Source organism: Onychostruthus taczanowskii, unplaced genomic scaffold (assembly GCF_017590055.1).
Source record: "Onychostruthus taczanowskii isolate IOZ18803 unplaced genomic scaffold, ASM1759005v1 scaffold290, whole genome shotgun sequence".
NCBI classification, from domain to species: domain Eukaryota; kingdom Metazoa; phylum Chordata; class Aves; order Passeriformes; family Passeridae; genus Onychostruthus; species Onychostruthus taczanowskii.
This window is the reverse complement of record NW_024500240.1, coordinates 52,543-74,766: the sequence shown is the minus strand read 5'-3', so window position 1 is coordinate 74,766 and position 22,224 is coordinate 52,543. Positions and strand designations below refer to the sequence as shown.

General features: G+C 61.0%; 1 protein-coding gene across 1 annotated transcript in view; it reads right to left on the bottom strand.

Annotated features, from left to right (window-relative positions):
• SND1 (staphylococcal nuclease and tudor domain containing 1) overlaps positions 1 to 22,224 on the bottom strand; it is an 82,950-nt gene that overhangs the window by 26,230 nt on the left and 34,496 nt on the right. Inside the window, exons 12-13 of the mRNA XM_041408204.1 lie at positions 11,482 to 11,571; positions 3,469 to 3,569 (exon numbers count right to left, since the gene is read on the bottom strand). Of these exons, the coding sequence (XP_041264138.1) occupies positions 3,469 to 3,569; positions 11,482 to 11,571 (191 nt within the window). The remainder of the gene's footprint in view (positions 1 to 3,468; positions 3,570 to 11,481; positions 11,572 to 22,224) is intronic.

The following is a 22,224-nucleotide window of genomic DNA, read 5'->3' as shown; positions in this document are numbered from 1 at the left end:
CATCCCACCTCAATCCCACCTCCTCCCATCCCATCCCATCCCATCCCATCCCATCCCATCCCATCCCATCCCATCCCAAGGGAAGGCCCTGGAGTGACACATCCCAGCTCTCTGGGCACAGTGGGGGACCCAAACGGGACTCATGCCACGGGCAGAAGCCTCCCAGGAGCTCCCCCAAAAATCTCACCCCAAACCTCCCCTCCCGCCCCACCCCAAGCCCAGCAGGCTCAGCATTCCCAGCCCACGGGAGCCTCCTCCTGGATTTCCCAATCCCATCACTTTTTTCCAGGAGCAGGGGGTGGGCACAGGTTTGGGAGGGGGGCACCACCCCCGGATTCTCCCCCAAACCCCAGAGGTGATGGCCCCAGCCCACGGGAATCTCCCTGATTCCACTATCCCACTTTTTTCTGGGAAAGGAGTTGGGCACCAGTTTCGGGGGGGCTTGGACAGGGAGACCCCCACCCCCATTTCCCCGGGAAGGGGCTGGGAGCAGCCTCTCCCAGTGAACTGGGATTTCTGGGATCAGCAAGGGGTGCCTGTGCGAGGCAGGCAGGGGTGAATCCAGCACATTCCACTGCTTCAAGCAAATCCATGAATTCTCCTTCGCCAGCACTTCCCTAATTCTCCTCCAGTCACCGCCCCCCCGGCTAATTCCCTCCTATCCCCAAAAAAGAGGATCTATCCAGAGGATGGAGGGACTGATCCCTTCCCGAATCCCGGGTGTGCCCGTTCCTGAGTGGGGGAAGGGCAAATCCAGCACTGGGAGCCGAAATTAGGTCTCGGAGCAGGGGGAGGAATCAAAAAATCCGGGATTGGCGAGCGAGGGAATCGCTGCAGCCGGAGCAGCTGCGGCAGCCTGGGAATGCTGAGCACTGGGAATGGGCACCCCAGGAATGCTGGGGAAGGAGCAGGAGCTGGGGGAGGCAGGGAAGGGCCAGGGCAGCTCCCAGCTCTCCCTGACGTTCCCCATCCCAGACATCCCACTCCCCATCCCAGTCAAATCCTGCTCCTCATTCTGAACACATCCCACCCCCCATCCCAGGCATCCCACTCCCCATCCCAGTCAAATCCTGGAAAAGGGTGTGGAAAATGTCCCACGTGTCCCCTCCCTGGGCCACTGGAGAGCCGGGATGCTCTGGACATTCCCAGAACTCCCAGCCAGTGCCAGAACACTACACTGGCCTGGAAATCCTGGGAAAAGCCCAAATTATTTCGGGGTTCAGAGGTTTTAAGGCTCAGAATTCCCACGGGGACTGATCCTGGCACCCAGGGAAGTGCCCCAGGAACACTGCAGGAAGGAGGGCGAGGGAGAGGCAGGCAGGGATAACAGCTCAGGGAAGGAATTCCAGCCCATGAATTCCAGCCCCTGCTCCAGCCTGGCTCCCTGGGAGGCACCCCCCATTCCCACCTCCCAGCAAAGCTCTGGAATGGAGCTGGAGCTGTGGCCTGGATGGAAGGAGCCTCCCCCAGTTAATCCCAGATCCCAAATTAAAGACTGGGAATACGATGGGAAAAATCTCCTTAGGCTGGAAAATGCCAATTTGGGAATGTCAAGCCAAAAATGTCAATGTTTAAGCTCCTCCTACATTTCCTTTCCCAAAGGAGGTTTTGGAGGGGTTTCATCCCACGGAGCTGGTGCCCAGCATTGGATCGGGATCGGGATCAGGATCAGGATCAGGGGTGCCCACCCATCCCACCCCCCAAACTCCAAATCCTCCCAAACTGCAGCATCCTGCTGCCCCAGGAAAGGGATTCCCCAACTCCTGCAGGGAATTGCACCTGGAACTACAGCACAGGGTGCTCCTGAAATGTGGGATTAGGGATTTCTAGGAGCTTTTTTTCCTGGGGATGATGCAGGATTCTGTGGGATGTTATGGAATGGTGGAGGATGCTGTGGAGAGCTGTGGGATGCTCTGGGATCCTATGGGATGCACCCGCATTCCTAGGGCAGGGATCAGGCCCAAAACTTGGAGGAGATGGAAGGGAGAAGTGGGAAGGAGAGATCCTGGGATCCAGGGAGAGGCACAAACAGGGACAGACAGGGATGCAGGCAGGGATACAGGCAGGGATCCAGAAGAGATCCAGAGGAGATCCAGGCAGGGATCCAGACAGGAAAATGGGCAGGATGTGGGCAGTGATAGGGGCTGGGAGATGAGCAGGGATGCAGGCAGGGATCCGGGCAGGGATCCAGGCTGGGATATGAGCAGGATCCAGCAGGAGAAGCTGGGTTTGTGCTCCAGCCCCAGTTCCCAGTGCCTGGAGCTGGGATTGGGGCTGCAGCTCCTGCCCTGGCTCCCGCCCCGGCGCCGCCGTGCCCGGAATTCCAAGCAGGCTCAGCCCAGCCCAGATGCCGGGCGGACACTCCAGGAGGACAAGCCAGGCTTTATTCCCTGCTCCATCCCAGCCTGGCAAAGGCCTCGGGACACAGACCCTGCTCTGTTCCACCCCCGGCATCCCGGGATGCAGCACCAGGAATGGCACAAGCACTGTGGAACATCCCGGGATGCAGCCCTGGGAATGGCACTGTGGAACATCCCTGGGAATGGCACAGGCACTGTGGAACATCCCAGGATGCAGCACCAGGAATGGCACTGTGGAACATCCCAGGATGCAGCCCTGGGAATGGCACTGTGGAACATCCCGGGAATGGCACAGGCACTGTGGAACGCCCTGGGAATACAGGGGCAGCTCTCCCAGCCCTGGGATTAGGGAGCAGCACAAGGCAGCTCTCCCAGATTTTCCAGGGAAGGGAAGGAAGGGAAGTGCAGCTCTTGCAGCCCCTGGATCAGGGAGGGAAAGGCAGCGCTGCAGCGCTTTGGGCGCTTTCCAAAATAGCTGCTACCGGGAAAAAAAACTGGGAAAGCAACCAAGGGCCTATGACAAATCCTCCCTACGCAGCTCCCGGAGCCGCTGCCAGCCGGAGGCTTGGCCTATCCACAGGGATGTGCTGGAGGCTTGGCCTATCCACAGGGATGTGCTGGAGGCTTGGCCTATCCACAGGGATGTGCTGGAGGCTTGGCCTATCCACAGGGATGTGCCAGAGGCACCGGCACCCCGTGCCCCGAGGGCGGAAATCACAAATTCTGGCTGAGGGGAGCTGCTCTGGAACACTCCCCACTCCTGAACCTTCTCATGGAGAAGGGAAATCAGGGAGGGGTCCCTTGGGAAGGACAAACATCCTGGGATACACAGCAGGGATTACTCCTCCAAAGACACCCCCGAGGCAGCCAGATGTGGGGGAACCTGATCCCGACAACCCCCAAAACTGATGCAGCTGTGGGGGGGCAGGCGTGGGGGGTCCAGACAACAGCATCCCAATGTATCCCAAGGAATCCCAGCGCTGGGAAGTCGGGAATGGGGGCTGATCCCAGGCCAAGTGGGCAGCGAGCCGCGCTCCAACCGCACAGAGCCCTGGCAAGGTGGGAATTCCAGGAGGGAATTCCAGGTGGGAATCCCGGGGTGACTCACATGCCGCCGATGGAGACGGTGGCGCAGGTGCGCTCCGAGAAGGCCGGCACCGTGTCGGTGGCGCTGCTGGCAGGGCGGATGTAATCCACGGAAACGTTCACCTGGAATGGAAACGTTCACCTGGAATGGAAACATTCACCTGGAATGGGAACGTTCACCTGGAACGGGAACAGCTCAGCGCCGGCTCCGCCCGGCCCCACAGCCAGAGCCCCAAACGTTCACCTGGAATGGGAACGTTCACCTGGAACGGGAACGTTCACCTGGAATGGAAACGTTCACCTGGAATGGAAACATTCACCTGGAATGGGAACGTTCACCTGGAATGGGAACGGCTCAGCGCCGGCTCCGCCCGGCCCCATGGCCAGAGCCCCGGGATCAGCCAGCCAGGCCCGCATCCCCATCCTCATCCTCATCTGTATCCTCATCCTCATCTGTATCCTCATCTGTATCCTCATCCTCATCTGTATCCTCATCCCCATCCTCATCCTCATCTGTATCCTCATCCCCATCTGTATCTTCATCCTCATCTGTATCCTCATCTGTATCCTCATCCTCATCTGTATCTTCATCCTCATCTGTATCCTCATTCTCATCCCCATCCCCATCCTCATCCTCACCTCCATCCTCATCCTCATCCTCATCCTCATCCTCACCCCCATCCCCATCCTCATCCTCACCTCCATCCTCATCCTCATCCTCATCCTCATCCTCACCCCCATCCCCATCCTCATCCTCACCTCCATCCTCATCCTCATTCCCATCTTCAGCCTCATCCTCATCCTCATCCTCACCCCCATCCTCATCCTCATCCCCATCTTCAGCCTCATCCTCATCCCCATCCCCATCCCCATCCTCTTCCTCTCCATGCCCAAACCCCTGGGATCAGCCAGCCAGGCCCTCATCCCCATCCTCATCCCCATCCTCATCCTCATCCTCATCTGTATCCTCATTCTCATCCCCATCCTCATCGTCATCATCATCATCATCATCATCGTCATTCTCATCCTCATCCTCATCTTCATTCCCATCCCCATCCCCAACTCATCCTCATCCCCATCCCCATCCACATCCCCGTCCTCTTCCTCTCCATGCCCAAATCTCCAGGATCAGACAGCCATGCCTATCCCCATGCCCATCCCCATGCCCATCCCCATGCCCCATGCCCATGCCCATCCTCCCCACATTCCCACTGCCAGTCTCCAGCCCCTCTCTCTCCAAGCCCAGGGAACGGAGCCGTTTCCCAGCAGCTCCGGCACCACCAGAGCTTCCCGGCACGTTAAACCAGGAGCTTCCAGGCAGGACAAGATCCCAGTCGGGATGCCAGCACCTGCCAGGTGTCCCCAGAGGGGATCCCGAGGTGCAGCGGCCCCGGCACCTCCCGGTTTATGGACACCACATTCCCCGCTCCACCAGGGCTGTGCCCTGGAATCAGCGTTTCCAGGCAGGATGGGAAGGGCTGGGGCAGGGCAGGGAACATCCCGAGCCTGGATCCCGCCATGCCCCCACGGCTCTGACACAGCAGGAGGGATTGGGACCCTGCTGCCACCGCTCCAGGATCCCAGACAGGGCCTGGGAACGCCTCGGGGGCAGATCCTGCTGGATGCATCACCTCCCACTGCACCAGGGCTGGGGTGAGCTGGGATGTGCAGGGATCAAGGAATCCTGGAGTGGGTTGGGTGGGAAGGGATCTCAGAGCCCCTGCAGTGCCACCCTGCCATGGCAGGGACACTGCCACTGTGCCAGGCTGCTCCAGCCCCAGTGTCCAGCCTGGCCTTGGGCACTGCCAGGGATGCAGGGGCAGCCCCAGCTGCTCTGGCAATTCCAGCCCAGCCAGGAATTCCTCATGGCCAAGATCCCATCCATGGCTGCCCTCTGGCACTGGGAGCCATTCCCTGTGTCCTGTCCATCCCTTGTCCCCAGTCCCTCTGCAGCTCTCCTGGAGCCCCTTCAGGCCCTGCAAGGTCCCCTTGGCACCTTCCCTCCTCCAGGCATCACCCCCCAGCAGTTCCCAGCATCACATCCCACATCTGCGGGCGCCATTCCATGAAAATCCCACCCAACCCCACCCCTCTGCTCCCCAGGGAAGCTCCATCCTCGATGCTTTCCCGGTATCAGCTGGAACACCCTGAGGCTCTGGGCTAGAGGGGTGACACTGGGGTGACACGGGGGGCATGTGGGGATCTTTGGGGACATCCCAGGGCTGCTGCCTCGGGGCTGGACTGGGCCCCTCTGGACCTTTCCCAGTTCCCACTCCTGTTCCTGTTCCCGTTCCGCATGGCCGGAGCCGCGCTGAGCCAAAGGCAGCCAGACAGGCGAGGCAGGAGCATCCCCAAACCCCTCCAAAGCCTCGGCTCATCCCGAAAATCACTCATTAAACCAACATCAAAATGCAAAGAGGGCCGGAGCGTCTGGCAGGGCGCCGGAGCCGCGGCTTTTCCGCGCGGAGAGGGGGCTCCGGCAGGAAAGAGCCAATTAAGGGGAGCGGTTACAGCGATTCCTCGCAGCAAAGCTCCCGTCGGAACCACTGGAGGGGAAAAAGAGACGCCGATTACTCCGAGAGGCAGGTTGGGAATTCAGCTGCTCCAGGGCCTTTGAGATGTCTGGCTCAGGAGCGGCTGGCGTGGGAAACACCTGGCTCGGGATGCGGCACCGGGAACGGGGAGAGGCGGCGGCGGAGCAGCCGGGGGGAACGGGGATGCCCGGGCTCAGGGAGGAGTCAGGAGAGATGGGTGGGGTGGGATGGGATGGGATAATGGGATGGGATGGGATAATGGGATGGGATGGGATAATGGGATGGGATAATGGGATGGGATGGGATGGGATGGGATGGGATGGGATGGGATGGGATGGGGTCACCCCTCAGCAGCAAAGCCCTGTGTTGTGTCCCGCTGCATCAGATGTGCCCAGGGGCAGGAAGGCTCCACAGAGTGATCCGGAAAGGTCGGATCCGTGGGACAAGGACATGGATGAGGTTCCACAAGGCCAAGTGGAGCCCTGGCACAGGGTGTGGCTGCCCCTGGATCCCTGGAAGTGCTCAAGGCCAGGCTGGATGGGGCTTGGAGCCACTTGGGACAGGGGACATGCCATGGCAGGGCTGGAACCATTCCATGATTCCATGAAGTTCCATGTCCCGCCTTGGATCACACCAGCCCCACGGAACACTCCAGACAGGGAAAGCTGGGAAAGGCCCTGGGGGTGCTGCTCAGCTGGAAGGACCCAGAGCTGCAGGGACAATGCCCGGGATCATCTGAGGGCAGGCCGGGGTCCATGTGACACCAGACGTGGCACTGCCACCCCACAGCTCCGGCAGCAGGGACAGCAGGCAGAGCATTCCCGGGATCCAAGGGCAAGGTGCCCGTGCAGGGGCTGGGGGTGCAGGGACCCCCTGGCACCCCTGGGCTCCGCTCCCCCCGGAGCAGCCGGAGCCGCGCCTGGGCGGCTTTCCAAGGTCAGCTGCAGTCAGGCTGGATTAAATCACTGCACAGCTCCGCTCCCGGGAGCGCATCCAGCCCGGAACGGCCGCACCGCACGGGCTCGGAGCGGCCACCGCCGCCAATGTCACCCACGGGGAGCCGGAAATGGGGGGTGGGTGGCAGCCCAGACCTGCCGGGCTAAAAATACCCCACCCGCCCGCGGATCTCCCGGCCCGGCGGCGTCACCCGCTCCCGGGAATATTTTTACTTCCCTGGCAGCTCGTGCCGGGTGGAAGGGCCGGGGGGGCTGGGAAGGGGCTGGCGGGGGGCTTGGGGCGGTGGGTGCCCCCCGTGTCCCTCCCGTGCCGGAGGAGGTTCCCGGAGACCCGGCGGGGGCCAGGGGATGGGAGCAGGAACGTGCGGGATGATCCCAGCGGGATGGGGGCTGCAGGAGGCACGGCGGGGCAGACCCAGGGAAGCGTTTTCCCCCTGGATCAGCGATTTCCCTCCCGAGGGCCGGCCCGTCCCGGGCCCCCCACGCATCCTGCTGCGGGCAGCGGGATTTCCTGGGAATGGCGAGCGGGAGCCGGCTCCGCTTCCCTAACGCCCTCTCCATCCTCCCGCCATCCCTCCTGGAAAAGGCCGGGATGTGGAACATCCACGGCAGTCCCCGGGCGCCTCCAGCGCCTCCGGCATGGCCAGGAGCGGATCCAGCAGGAGCCGAGCTCCCTCCTCCCTCCCGCTCCAGCGGCTGCCGGAGGGGCCACGGAGACCCCCGGGGCAGCATCGACCTTGGAGCGGGATAACCCTGCAAGCGCCGGGCTGGGAGGCGTCGCGGGGAGGGCGACGGATGCAGGGGAAGGAGAGGTTCCCGAATTTGGGATCGTTACGCCGGGAACGGTCCCGCTGCCCGCGCCAGCCCACTGCAGAGCCGCGCACGCCGCGCATTCCGAGCGCGATCCGGCCGGGAAAACTGCGCTCCCCGGCAGCCTCCGAGCGGCCAAATCCTCCCCGGCAGCCAAATCCTGCCCAGCTCCACACGTGGAAGCGGCGGGTGACGCAGCCGTCCCCGTGACGCTCCAGAGCTGGCAAAGCCGCCCCGGCTCCCGCACGTTCCCGGGAACGGCATCCCGGATCCCGGCTCAGGCACGGCGCAGCTCCCCGAGGGACGAGTCCCCACCGCCCCCGGCCCGGCTGCACCAAGAACTGGGATCTTCCCAAAATCCCCCCGGGCATCGCTGCTGTGCCGAGCTCTCCCAGAGCTCCCAAGCTCCCGTGAGACGCAGGAAAAATTGCCCGACATTCCAAAAACCCTCCAGTCTGCCAAAGCCTTCCCTCTCCCCGGGACTGGGATGGTGTTCCCAGGGAGAAGGTTTTCCCTGGTCAAACCCATCCCTGTTTTATCCCAGCTCTGGTCCCTAGCAGTGCTGGCACCGGGATTGCTGCTGCTGTAACCCCAAAAGGAAAATCCCTGGAAGCATCTGAGGGGACCAGACAGGTGAATGCCCTGGAAAACCACTGGGAAACCACTCAGGCCTCTGGAGATGGGCAGCGTTCCCAGCTGGAATCAGCCTTCCTGAGAGGGGTGGGACAGGATGGGACACAGGGATGGGACACACAGGGATGTGACACAGGGATTGGACAGAGATGGGACACATGGATGGGACACAGGGATTGGACAGGGATGGGACACAGGGATGGGACACAGGGATGGGGTCCTGGGACACCCCAGGGAGCCCCTCCTTTCCTCCCCCCGGAGCAGCTGGCAAGGACGGGGTGGCACCGCTTCCACGCACAGGGAATTTTCATCCCAGAGCTCTCCCTTGCCGGCTCCCTCCATCCGAGCGATTAATCCCAGAGTTAATTAGGGAAGAGCCGCGATCCATCTCCCGCGCCCGGCGCAATTACCCGGAGCGGCTCCGCGGCGCGGCGCGATCGATGGGCGGAGGAGCCGGCCCTTCCCGACACGCTCCACGGATTTATTCCACAAATCCATAGTGGCCCGGGCAGCCGGGCGCCGGCTCCGCTTCATCCCGCGCCGCCGGGCAAATTCCAGCGGCCGGGAAGGACACAGCGGAGCGGGGAGAGGCCCTGGCACAAGAGCCAAAATCCCCAAAGCCAGCCCTTATGTGCCATGAAAATCCCAGCCCGGAAAACTCCCGCTGCTCAGGGATGAGAGGGCAAGAAGGAAAATTCACTGCCTCGCATCGCTTCCCAGGGAGCAGGGAATTCAGAGGCGGATTCCCATATCCCAGCTCCTCTCCCAACAGGAGCCGTGGCAGCCACAACCGGGATGGACCCTTCCTCATCTCCCCTCGGTGCTTTCTCCAGACGGAATTATTTTGGAAAGCAACATCAGGGCTGATCCAGCGCTCCAGCAGGATGGGATGGGATGGGATGGGATGGGATGGGATGGCATGGGATGGGATGGGATGGCATGGGATGGGTGCTGGGTCCAACAGGATGAGCTGGCATGGGCTCAGATGTGTCCACAAGGAGCCTCCCAAGGCACAGGGACGTGATCCGTAAGGACGATGGGATGGGATGGGATGGGATGGGATGGCATGGGATGGGATGGGATGGCATGGGATGGGTGCTGGGTCCAACAGGATGAGCTGGCATGGGCTCAGATGTGTCCACAAGGACGTGATCCGTAAGGATGGGTCCCAGAGTGATGGGAACCGGGGCAGGCTGAGCTCCCCGAATTCCAGAACTCCTTGGAATCCCACAGCTCCTCGGAACAGCCAGGCACCCAGGGCAGGCTGAGCTCCCTTAATCCCAGAACACCCTGGAATCTCAGGGATCCCCAGGGTCACTCTCCAAAGGCACCCAGTGCCAGAGCCAATTCCAATCCCTGATCCAACACAGGGCACAGCAACGGCGGACGGCAGAAACCTGGCACCAGTAACCCCAGAATGGCTCAAACTGGGACCACACTGAGGTGCCAGAATCCCATTCCAGACCCGATGCTCCCATCACAAATCCCAACAACACTCCCAACACTCTTTTCCAACTCCGGGAAGCACCAGATTTCCCATTAAAAAAATCTCCCGAGCTGCTCTTTTCCCCTTCCCCTATTTTTCCGGCCTGCCCGGGCAGGCTCCGAGCTGGAAAGATCCAATTAGGCACCGAAGCAGCCCCGACGAGCAGCGACGGCCGCGCCATGAAGGGAATTGATTTCATTTGACCGTTTTATGAGCATTGGAAAATTGCATCCGGAGCGTTCGCTCCGCTGGCTAACACATTCCTCATTCCCCAAATTGCCCTGAACCAGCCTCAGAAAATAGCCAGGGAAACAAAGGGAGAAGAGAGGCAGAATTCCTGGGAAATGGGGAGTGCAACGCCTCGCCTGGAGGGGCACTCCAGGCTTGGGGGCATCCTGGAATTTCCCAAGGAGCCACATGCACCAGCATCAGACTGATCCCCTCCTTCATCCCCTCACCCTCATTGTCCCATCCCTTCTCCCCTCATCCTCAGCCTCATCCCAGCCTCGTCCCTCCCTCCGTACCTTCTTCCCGATGAGCTTCTTGCGCAGGAATTCCCGGGCCTCGAACATGTAGGGAATGTCATAGAGGGGCCTCAGCTTCCTGTTCTTGTCCTGCTGAGAGAGAGGACTCAGGTCAGGGGATTCCCAAATCTGCCCCATCGCCCCCCACCCTCTCCCAGGGCCCCCCCAGTTCCACATCCCAGTTCAGGCTCCGCTGAACCCCGAGGGGACCCTGGGATAATCCTGACATCTCCAGGAGGAGGTGCTGGCAGCCTCGTGGTGCCAGGTTGGACATCCCTGAGTGACAGCTCCAGGAGGGAACGGGATGACGGGAATTTGGGGTGGGGGTGACCAGGGAGACCCCCCGGGGCGTCCAGCCCCTGTCCAAGGGCATCCTCTGGAGTCACATCCCTGCAAAGGCTGCACAAAAAGGGGAGATTCCCAAAGGAAACGGGGATTCCACCCAACACAGTCCAACACAATCCAACATGACCCAATGTCACTCAACATGACCCAAAGCGACCCAGTGTGACCCAACACAAGGCAGAGTAACTCACTGTGACCAAATGAAGTGACCCAAAGTGACCCAACACAACCCAACGTGACACTCTTTTCCAACTCCGGGAAGCACCAGATTTCCCATTAAAAAAATCTCCCGAGCTGCTCTTTTCCCCTTCCCCTATTTTTCCGGCCTGCCCGGGCAGGCTCCGAGCTGGAAAGATCCAATTAGGCACCGAAGCAGCCCCGACGAGCAGCGACGGCCGCGCCATGAAGGGAATTGATTTCATTTGACCGTTTTATGAGCATTGGAAAATTGCATCCGGAGCGTTCGCTCCGCTGGCTAACACATTCCTCATTCCCCAAATTGCCCTGAACCAGCCTCAGAAAATAGCCAGGGAAACAAAGGGAGAAGAGAGGCAGAATTCCTGGGAAATGGGGAGTGCAACGCCTCGCCTGGAGGGGCACTCCAGGCTTGGGGGCATCCTGGAATTTCCCAAGGAGCCACATGCACCAGCATCAGACTGATCCCCTCCTTCATCCCCTCACCCTCATTGTCCCATCCCTTCTCCCCTCATCCTCAGCCTCATCCCAGCCTCGTCCCTCCCTCCGTACCTTCTTCCCGATGAGCTTCTTGCGCAGGAATTCCCGGGCCTCGAACATGTAGGGAATGTCATAGAGGGGCCTCAGCTTCCTGTTCTTGTCCTGCTGAGAGAGAGGACTCAGGTCAGGGGATTCCCAAATCTGCCCCATCGCCCCCCACCCTCTCCCAGGGCCCCCCCAGTTCCACATCCCAGTTCAGGCTCCGCTGAACCCCGAGGGGACCCTGGGATAATCCTGACATCTCCAGGAGGAGGTGCTGGCAGCCTCGTGGTGCCAGGTTGGACATCCCTGAGTGACAGCTCCAGGAGGGAACGGGATGACGGGAATTTGGGGTGGGGGTGACCAGGGAGACCCCCCGGGGCGTCCAGCCCCTGTCCAAGGGCATCCCCTGGAGTCACATCCCTGCAAAGGCTGCACAAAAAGGGGAGATTCCCAAAGGAAACGGGGATTCCACCCAACACAGTCCAACACAACCCAACATGACCCAATGTCACTCAACATGACCCAAAGCGACCCAGTGTGACCCAACACAAGGCAGAGTAACTCACTGTGACCAAATGAAGTGACCCAAAGTGACCCAACACAACCCAACGTGAGCCAATGTGACCCAAAGTGACCCAACACAACCCAACGTGAGCCAATGTGACCCAAAGTGACCCAACATAACCCAAAGTGAGCCAATGTGACCCAACACAACCCAACGTGACTCAACGTGACCCAAAGTGACCCAACACAACCCAAGGTGAGCCAATGTGACCCAAAGTGAGCCAACATAACCCAAAGTGAGCCAATGTGACCCAACACAACCCAACGTGACTCAACACAACCCAAAGTGAGACAACACAACCCAAGGTGAGCCAATGTGACCCAAAGTGAGACAACACAACCCAAAGTGAGCCAACGTGACCCAAAGTGAGACAACACAACCCAAGGTGAGCCAACATAACCCAAAGTGAGCCAATGTGACCCAACACAACCCAACGTGACTCAACACAACCCAAAGTGAGACAACACAACCCAAGGTGAGCCAACATAACCCAAAGTGAGCCAACACAACCCAAAGTGAGCCAACACAACCCAAAGTGAGCCAACACAACCCAAAGTGAGCCAACACAACCCAAAGTGAGCCAACACAACCCAAAGTGAGCCAACACAACCCAAAGTGAGCCAACACAACCCAACGTGACCCAACGTGACCCAACCCAATCCAACCCAACCCAGGCTCTGCTCTGCTCACGGCCCCTCACACCTCCCTGAGCTGGGGAGGAAATCATGGAAAAGAGGGAGATCAGGCCAAAGCAGCTGGAAATGGAGGAGCAGTCAGACAGAGAGGGAGAGGGCGGACACGGGCGGCGGCACTCGGCTCCTCCCTAATGAACGAGGCTTTGGCAGAGTTTATTGTCCTTGACACTGCTCATTCCCAGACTGCTCCTTGGAGATGCTCCCTCCTCCACACACAGCGCGCGGCCCTGCCGGCACCGGGGATGGGAACGGGATGGATCCAGAGAGGGGATCCCTGGGAATGGGATGGATCCAGAGCGGGGATCCCCGGGAACCCACAGCCAGTGCCGGGTATGGGAACAGGATGGATCCAGAGAGGGGATCCCTGGGAACCCACAGCCAGTGCCAGGGATGGGAACAGGATGGAGCCAGAGAGGGGATCCCTGGGAACCCACAGCCAGTGCCAGGGATGGGAACGGGATGGATCCAGAGAGGGGATCCCCGGGAATCCACAGCCAGTGCCGGGGATGGGAACAGGATGGATCCAGTCAGGGGATCCCTGGGAACCCACAGCCAGTGAAAGGGATGGGAACGGGATGGATCCAGAGAGGGGATCCCTGGGAACCCACAGCCAGTGCCAGGGATGGGAACGGGATGGATCCAGAGAGGGGATCCCTGGGAACTCTGGCACCTCCTGCCCCTGCAGCGGATCCCAAAGCAGATCCCAAAGTAGATCCCAGGTGCTGCTCCAGCCCCTGGAGCTGCAGAAGCTCAGAACAAGCACAGAGGATCTACTGTGGCACCACGGTAGTCTCTCTCTGCCCCTTCCCAGGGGAGCACATTCCCCCTTCCAAACTTCCAGCCCCTGACCATGGCCTCCTGAAGCATTCCCAATCCCCAAATCCTCGGGGTGACCCCAGACCCTTCTTTCAGTGGGGCCTGACAGATCCAGGCCCTGAGACGCTCCCGCCCTCGCCAAGGTCACGGCGGAGCTCCGACACCGAGCGCGGCTCCGCGCAGCAAAGCCCTGTGCAAACACTAATTAATCCTCACTAACGAACTCCAAATTTATGGCTTAGTTAAGTGTCTGTCTGGCACAGGCTGTTAAATCCCTAATCCCATCCCGCCGGAGCGGGAAGCGGGACGGCAAAGCCCTGGGTGGCCCCAGCAGCTCCCGGCAGTGCCGGGGGCTCAGGGGCCGGCAGGGAATTCCTGGAGGAGCCGTGGGGGTGGGATCTGAGCCCTCCCCAAAGCTCCTTCGGGTCTGCAGCCACTGGGACCACCCAAAAAAGGGACCACCCCAAAGAGGGACCATCCCAAAAAGGGACAACCAGCACAGGCCTCCCCAGAAGCAGTGCCATTCCTAGGCCATACTGGGATCCACGGTGCCATCCTGCCAGTCCTGGATCTGCCATGGAGGGGGGATCTGAGCACTCCCCAAAACTCCTTCAGAGCAGCTCACAGGTCTGCAGCTGTGTGGGACCACCCCAAAAAAGGGACCATCCCAAAAAGGGACCATCCCAAAAAGGAGTCACCCCAAGAAGGTGTCACCCCAAGCAGGGGTCACCCCAAGCAGGAGTCACCCCAAGAAGGAGTAATTCAAAAAGGAACGCAGGAGTCACCGGACCATCCCGAAAAGGGACCATCCCAAAAAAGGAGTCACCCCAAGAAGGTGTCACCCCAAGCAGGGGTCACCCCAAGAAGGAGTAACCCAAAAAGGGACTATCCCAAAAAGGGACCATCCCAAAAAAAGGAGTCACCCCAAGAAGGTGTCACCCCAAGCAGGGGTCACCCCAAGAAGGAGTAATTCAAAAAGGAACCATCCCAAAAAGGGACCATCCCGAAAAGGGACCATCCCAAAAAAGGAGTCACCCCAAGAAGGGGTCACCCCAAGCAGGGGGTCACCCCAAACAGGGGTCACCCCAAGAAGGGGGTCACCCCAAGCAGGGGTCACCCCAAGAAGGGGGTCACCCCAAGCAGGGGTCACCCCAAGCAGGGGTCACCCCAAGAAGGGGGTCACCAGCACGGGCCCCCCGTTGCTGTGCCAGGACCCACGGCTGCACCACTCCAGCCCCGGATGCGCTGGCGCTGAGCGAGCCCTCCCATCCCGCTGCTGCTGCTGCTGCTGCAGACGCCAATTCCCTTTGGGAATGCTCCCCTCACGGCCTGGCGGTGCCAGGAGCTGGATAACGGGAAGGTTTCGGTGCCCAGCCCTGCCAGCCCCCGTCAGATCCGGCTCTGTTGTCCCACAGCAGTGACACTCCCGGTGCAGGGAACGCGACAGCTGACGGCTCTGGGAAGCCGTTCAAGACCTCGGACGCTCAGCGGAGGATTTGCAAATAAACACGAAAAATCAATGGAGCAGCGGGAAGTTAACGGAATTCCACAGCCGGCAAACTCCGGCAATTTCCGACAGGCAGACGGATTTTGTTGGGTTTAACCCGTTTTCCGGGGCAGGAGTTGGATCCCAACAATGAATCACCTCGCGAGCTGTGGCTGCCCCATCCCTGGAATGTTCACATCCAGGCTGGACAGGGCTTGGAACAGCCTGGGATAGAGGAAGTGGGAGTGGATGGGCTGGAAGGTCCCTTCCAACCCAACCCTACTCATCCCAACACATTCTGGGATCCCACGATTCCATGAAATGCCAGTCCCGGCTCTCCTCGGCTGCTGGAGAGAGTCATCAGCCACTGAGAAGTTAATTAAGCCCAGGGATCTGAGGCTCACTTAATTAAAGGTGAGCAGCGAGGACGTCGCTCCATTAGCGACGGAGTCGGAGCTGCATCTTCAGGGAGCTCCAGGAGGGAGGCACCCGCTCCCTTCCCTCCCGGAACGCCGAGATTTCCGTCCCAAATTTGATGGGAATGCTCTGGTTTATCCCAGGCTGGGGAAGCCAGGCAAGAAAGCCATTTTTTGGTTCCAGTGAGGAACAGAGCAGCCCCAGAAGGGGATGAGAGACCCCCAAATTCCCTCATCCCAAAACAACTCCCCACAGCTCAGAACACCCGACAGGTGATGGAATTCCAGCTTTCCTCTCCAATTAACAGCATTACACCGGGCAGGGCCTAATCCAGGTCTACTTCCAAGGAAGCAGCAGCTCATATCCACTGCCAGAATTCCGGCAGGGACTGACCACGAAGTGCTGCCATTCCCAGCTGCTGGGGGTCCCACTCCCAGCCCCAGCCCCTTCCCAAGGGCACAGGGTGGGGGTGATGACAGATGCAGGCACAGCTGGAGCAGCAGGAAATGCTCCAAGACCTGGGACGGCAACTCCAGCTCCAGATTCCAGGGCTCCTCAGGGACTCTGCAGTCCCTGAGGGATCCCAGGGTGGGGGGAACCTGCTCCATTCCCCTTGAGGGAGAAAGATTCCACCCGGAGCAAGAGAGGCTCCTGGGAATCCATGGAGTTGCAGGCTCCTGCTCCCGGAGCAGGGAAGGGGCCATGGCTCATCAGCGCTGTCACGCCACGCTTCACCCTCGGCTGAACCCGCCTGGGATGTGCCAGGTGGGAAATCCATCCTGGAGATCCATCCCAGAGGCCACGACAGGGAACAGGCAGCGCCTGGAACACGCATCCCACTGATCCAGGGGTGCTCAGAGCAGGGGGAATGGCCCGGTCCCCCCGGGATGAGCCAGAGCTCCCAGCTCTCCATGCAAAGATTTCGGGGGGTTTCCCAGAATTCCGGGTGCCAACACCCAAGGGGGGTCCCCAGCGGAGCCAAGGGGACCTAGAGCCCAGTGGCACTGTGGGATGGCAGGTGGGGAGAGCCCCCCCGTCCCTGCCAGCGCAATTAGGGAAGCTCATTATTTGTAAAGTAATTAGCAGAGCTAATCAACTCCCAGCGCCAGGGCGGAATGAGCGGGAGGAGAGCGGGAGCTGCCAGCTGGAAATGCCAGCGCTGGGAGGGGGACCCGGGGACACTGCAGCCCCCAGGGTCCCCAGGGTGGGGCCTCGGGCCGGGGCAGAGGCCAGCGCTGGGATCCATCCCAGCCGGAGCAAGAGAGGCCCCAGGGAGCTCCTGCTCCCGGAGCAGGGAAGGGGCCATGGCTCATCAGCGCTGTCACGCCACGCTTCACCCGCGGCTGGACCCGCCTGGGAAGTGCCGGGTGGGGAATCCATCTGGGGATCCATCCGGGGATCCATCCAGGAATCCATCCGGGGATCCATCCTGGGGATCCATCCTGGGGATCCATCCCAAGTGTCCATCCTGGGGATCCATCCGGGGATCCATCCCGAGGATTCATCCCGGGAATCCATCCCGGGGAGCCATCCCGAGGATCCATCCGGGGATCCATCCCAGGAATCCATCCTGGGATCCATCCCGGGGATCCATCCGGGGATCCATCCCGGGGATCCACCCGAGGATCCATCCCGAGGATCCATCCTGGGATCCATCCTGGGGATCCATCCCGAGGATCTATCCCGAGGATTCATCCCGGGAATCCATCCCAGGGAGCCATCCGGGGATCCATGCCAGGGATCCATCCCGGGAATCCATCCCAAGGATCCATCCTGGGGATCCATCCCGGGGATCCATCCCCGGCTATCCGGGGATCCATCCTGGGGATCCATCCTGGGGATCCATCCCAAGTGTCCATCCTGGGGATCCATCCGGGGATCCATCCCGAGGATTCATCCCGGGAATCCATCCCGGGGAGCCATCCCGAGGATCCATCCGGGGATCCATCCCAGGAATCCATCCTGGGATCCATCCCGGGGATCCATCCGGGGATCCATCCCAGGAATCCATCCTGAGGATCCATCCCGGGGAGCCATCCTGAGGATCCATGCCAGGGATCCATCCGGGGATCCATCCCGGGGATCCATCCTGGGGATCCATCCCGAGGATCTATCCCGAGGATTCATCCCGGGAATCCATCCCAGGGAGCCATCCGGGGATCCATGCCAGGGATCCATCCCGGGAATCCATCCCAAGGATCCATCCTGGGGATCCATCCCGGGGATCCATGTCCATCCCGGGGAGCCATCCTGAGGATCCATGCCAGGGATCCATCCGGGGATCCATCCCGGGGATCCATGCCGGGGATCCATCCTGGGGATCCATCCTGGGGATCCATGCTGGGGATCCATCCCAAGTGTCCATCCTGGGGATCCATCCCGGGAATCCATCCAGAGATCCATCCCGGGCCAGCAGGGCGGTGACAGGAGCAGCAGGAGCGCTGGGAGCGGCTGATCCCCATCACTGCCCCGGGAAGCTCCGCTCCACCCGCCGCTCCCACCGCTCCTTCCCGGCATCCCGGGAGCCCGGCAGGGCTGGCAGTGACACCGGGAGCAGCGACAGCCCAGGGAAGTGACAGCCCTGAGGACTGCGGGGACGTGTCACGCGCGGGGATGGGGACGAGCAGCGCCCGGTGACATCCCGGTGACATTTGCAGGCAGCCCCAGGCAGGTGCTTGTCCAAGGAGCGATGCCTCAAGTGGGCACTTGGCTTCTCCAGCCTCTCCAGCCTCTCCTGCTCCATGCTCCTGCTCCCTCCTTGCCCCCACTTGCAGCCGCAGTCCCTGAGAGCCACTCGAGTGACAGGAGCTGGGTGGCACTGGGGGCTCTGATGGCACTGGGGGACAGAGGGCACAGCCAGGGGCTGGTGGGAGAAGGCTGGAAAACCATGGGATAACTGAGGCTGGAAAAGCCTCAGAGCACATCGAGTTCAACTGTCCCCAGCACTGCCAAGGCCACCACTGACCCTGTCCCCAAGGAGGGGTACAGGGCTGCAAACAGGGGGGACAGGGCCCCAGAGTGGGATACAGGACCCCAAACTGGGGGTGCAGGACCCCAAACTGGGGGTGCAGGACCCCAAATGGGTGGAGCAGAACCCCGTGGCCGGGACAAAGCTGGGGTCAGAACAACAACCCCGAGAGCCCGGAGCGGGACAGCCCCGGCTCCAGCGGGATTGGTGTTCCCATGCTGGGCTCTGCTCCCTGCTCGCTCCAGGACACGCCGTGCATGACCATCCTCATCATCCTGGGCAGGGATGAAGGCCCAGGGAGCCTCGGCTCCGCCGGGAGCCGGAGCAGGGACGCCGCAGGACAAATGGGAACGGCGGGGAGCGATGGAAGCGACGGCACGGAAACAACCGGGGCTGCTTCAGCACAATGGAGAACTATAAATAATAAAGTTATAAATTATAGAATCTGGGAATCAGAGATTGAGGTGGGTGGGAAGGGACCTCACAGCCCCTGCAGTGCCACCCCTGACATGGGCAGGGGAGAAGGATCCAGGGAGAGCTCAGAGCCCCTGGCAGGGCCTGAAGGGGCTCCAGGAGAGCTGCAGAGGGACTGGGGACAAGGGATGGACAGGACACAGGGAATGGCTCCCAGTGCCAGAGGGCAGCCATGGATGGCATCTTGGCCATGAGGAATTCCTGGCTGGGCTGGAATTGCCAGAGCAGCTGGGGCTGCCCCTGCATCCCTGGCAGTGCCCAAGGCCAGGCTGGACACTGGGGCTGGAGCAGCCTGGCACAGTGGCAGTGTCCCTGCCATGGCAGGGGGGCACTGCAGGGGCTCTGAGGTCCCTTCCCACCCAAACCATTCCATGACTCCAACATTCCTGGCTGAGGAAGAACTGGGAAAGAATCCCTTAATTTGGGCTGGGGTGCTGGCAGGAGCTCCCCAAGGGGCTTTAACCCCACTGGCAGCTCCGTGCCAGCCCCAGCCCGGCCCCAAACCCCTCTGTGGGGCAGCAGGGTGGGCAGGGCCCTTTCCAGGGGCTTACTGGGGGAATCATCCGAGCACGGCGCTGCCCGCTCCCGGGGGATTCATCATCCAGCAGCGCCTGGCTCAGTGCCCCTCTCCGGGGCTGAGGAGGAAATTGAGACATCCCAAAATATCCACTCCTTCCACAGATCACTGGTGGCTTTCCCTTCGTCATTTCCCCGCTGCAGTGCTGGAGTTCGGTGTTAAACCAGCCCGGCAGCCCCGGGAGCTCCGGGAGAGCTGCTCCCTCCCCGGGAGGCTGAGATCCCTGGGAAGGCTGTGCCGGCAGCATCCCTGCTCCAGGCAGCCAGGATCTCCCGGATAAACGGGAGACACGGCTCTGCTGCCCCAGGGCTCTTGTCCCAACCACTGGAATTCACCCATCCTCAGCCTGTGTGTCCCTCAGGAATGAACTGCCCACAAAAAGGTGGAAATCACAGGAGCTGCATTTATGCTGAGCAGCCTTTGGCTGCTGGAATGCAGATCCTCAGCAGCAGCACCTGGAACTGGGACATGGCATCCCAGACACCCCAAACTGGGCACCTGGAATTGGGGAATGCATTCCAAACACCCATCCTGGGCAGCTGGAATTGGGGAATCCATCCCAGACACCCCAAACTGGGTACCTAGAATTGGGGAATGCATTCCAAACTGGGCACCTGGAACTGGAGCACGGCATTCCAGACACCCCAAACTGGGCACCTGGAATTGGGGAATGCATCCCAGACATCCCAAACTGGGCACCTGGAACTGGGGCATGGCATTCCAGGCACGCCAAACTAGGTACCTGGAATTGGGGTGCTGCATTCCAAGCATCTCAAACTGAGTACCTGGAATTGGGGGATGCATCCCAACCCCTGCCATGGGCCTCCCCTCGGCCCGGAATCCGGCTGGAGCAGCCTCGGGATGGGGCTTTGCAGGCACCAAGGGGTTGTGGCTCCGAGGCCACGCGGATTTGGGAACCCAGCAGCGTTTTGGCCGCTCTGCTCCCACAGAGAGGGAAAACGGGGTCAGCGCTCCTGGAACAGGGATGATCCCGAGCCAGGGCCCGGCTGTGGGATGCTGTGACACCAGGAGATGCCTCTGCTTCCTAAAACCATCACCGAGGGGACGGAACGGGGACAGGGACGAGGACAGGGGCGGCAGCTGCTGCCAGGCACGGCCATTTCAGGGCTCGGGGAAGAGCCTCCACACTGTCCCTGCTGCTGTCCCGGATTTCAGAGGATAACTGCAGGCCCTGAGGGGTGCACAGCGGGGCTGTCCCTTCAAGCCCTCCCTGCCCTGGATTTGGGGTCGCGTGGGAGGGGACTCGCTCCCGGCCCCTTTTGTCCCCGCTCCCGGCGGGTTTCAATCCCGTGGATCCTCCCGCAGGGCCCCGGGACCCTGAGCGGGGTCAGGGCAGGAATGGGGAGTGCTGGAATGCGGGAGCAGCTCAGAGCCCAGCTCAGAGCCCAGCCCGGGGAGCTGCAAGCCCACCCGCACGTGACGGAGGGAAGGAGGAAAAGCAGCTGGAGAAAAGTAGGACAGCAGGGCCGGGAGAGAGGGAAGAGCTCTGAAGGATGGAGCTGCCTCCCCTCTGCGGGGCCTGGGGCAGGGGACACCCCGAGCTGTCACCGTCAGTGTCATTGTCACCGTCACTGTCACCCTGCCCTGCTCACAGGACACTCTGAGACCCCCTCGCCAACCCCAGGGGGCTGCGCCGTGCCGGCGGGTCTGGGGAAAAGGCAGGATGGATCTGCCTGCCACAGCACAGGCAGGATGGATCTGCCTGCCACAGCACAGGCAGGATGGATCCACTACCCCTGGCACAGGCAGGATGGATTCATTATCCACAGCACAGACAGGATGGATCCATCAGCCACAGCACAGGCAGGATGGATCCATTATCCCTGGCACAGGCAGGATGGATTCATTATCCACGGCACGGACAGAATGGATCTGTCTGCCACAGCACAGGCAGGATGGATCTGCCTGCCACAGCACCGGCAGGATGGATCCATCTCCACGTCCCTGGCACAGGCAGGCTGGATCCACTATCCCTGGCCCAGGCAGGATGGATCTGCCTGCCACAGCACCGGCAGGATGGATCCATCTCCACGTCCCTGGCACAGGCAGGCTGGATCCACTATCCCTGGCCCAGGCAGGATGGATCTGCCTGCCACAGCACCGGCAGGATGGATCCATCTCCACGTCCCTGGCACAGGCAGGCTGGATCCACTATCCCTGGCCCAGGCAGGATGGATCTGCCTGCCACAGCACCGGCAGGATGGATCCATCTCCACGTCCCTGGCACAGGCAGGCTGGATCCACTATCCCTGGCCCAGGCAGGATGGATCTGTCTGCCACAGCACGGGCAGGATAGATCCACTACCCCTGGCACAGGCAGAATGGATCCATCAGCCACAGCACAGGCAGGATGGATCCATTATCCATGGCACACACAGGATCCCTGGCACAGGCAGGATGGATCCATTATCCTTGGCACAGGCAGGATCCCTGGCACAGACAGGATGGATCCATCAGCCACAGCACAGGCAGGATGGATCCATTATCCATGGCACACACAGGATCCCTGGCACAGGCAGGATGGATTCATTATCCCTGGCACAGGCAGGATGGATTCATTATCCACGGCACAGGCAGGATGGATCCACTATCCCTGGCACAGACAGGATCCCTGGCACAGGCAGGATGGATCCATCAGCCACAGCACAGGCAGGATGGATCCATTATCCCTGGCACAGACAGGATCCCTGGCACAGGCAGGATGGATCCATCAGCCACAGCACAGGCAGGATGGATCCATTATCCCTGGCACAG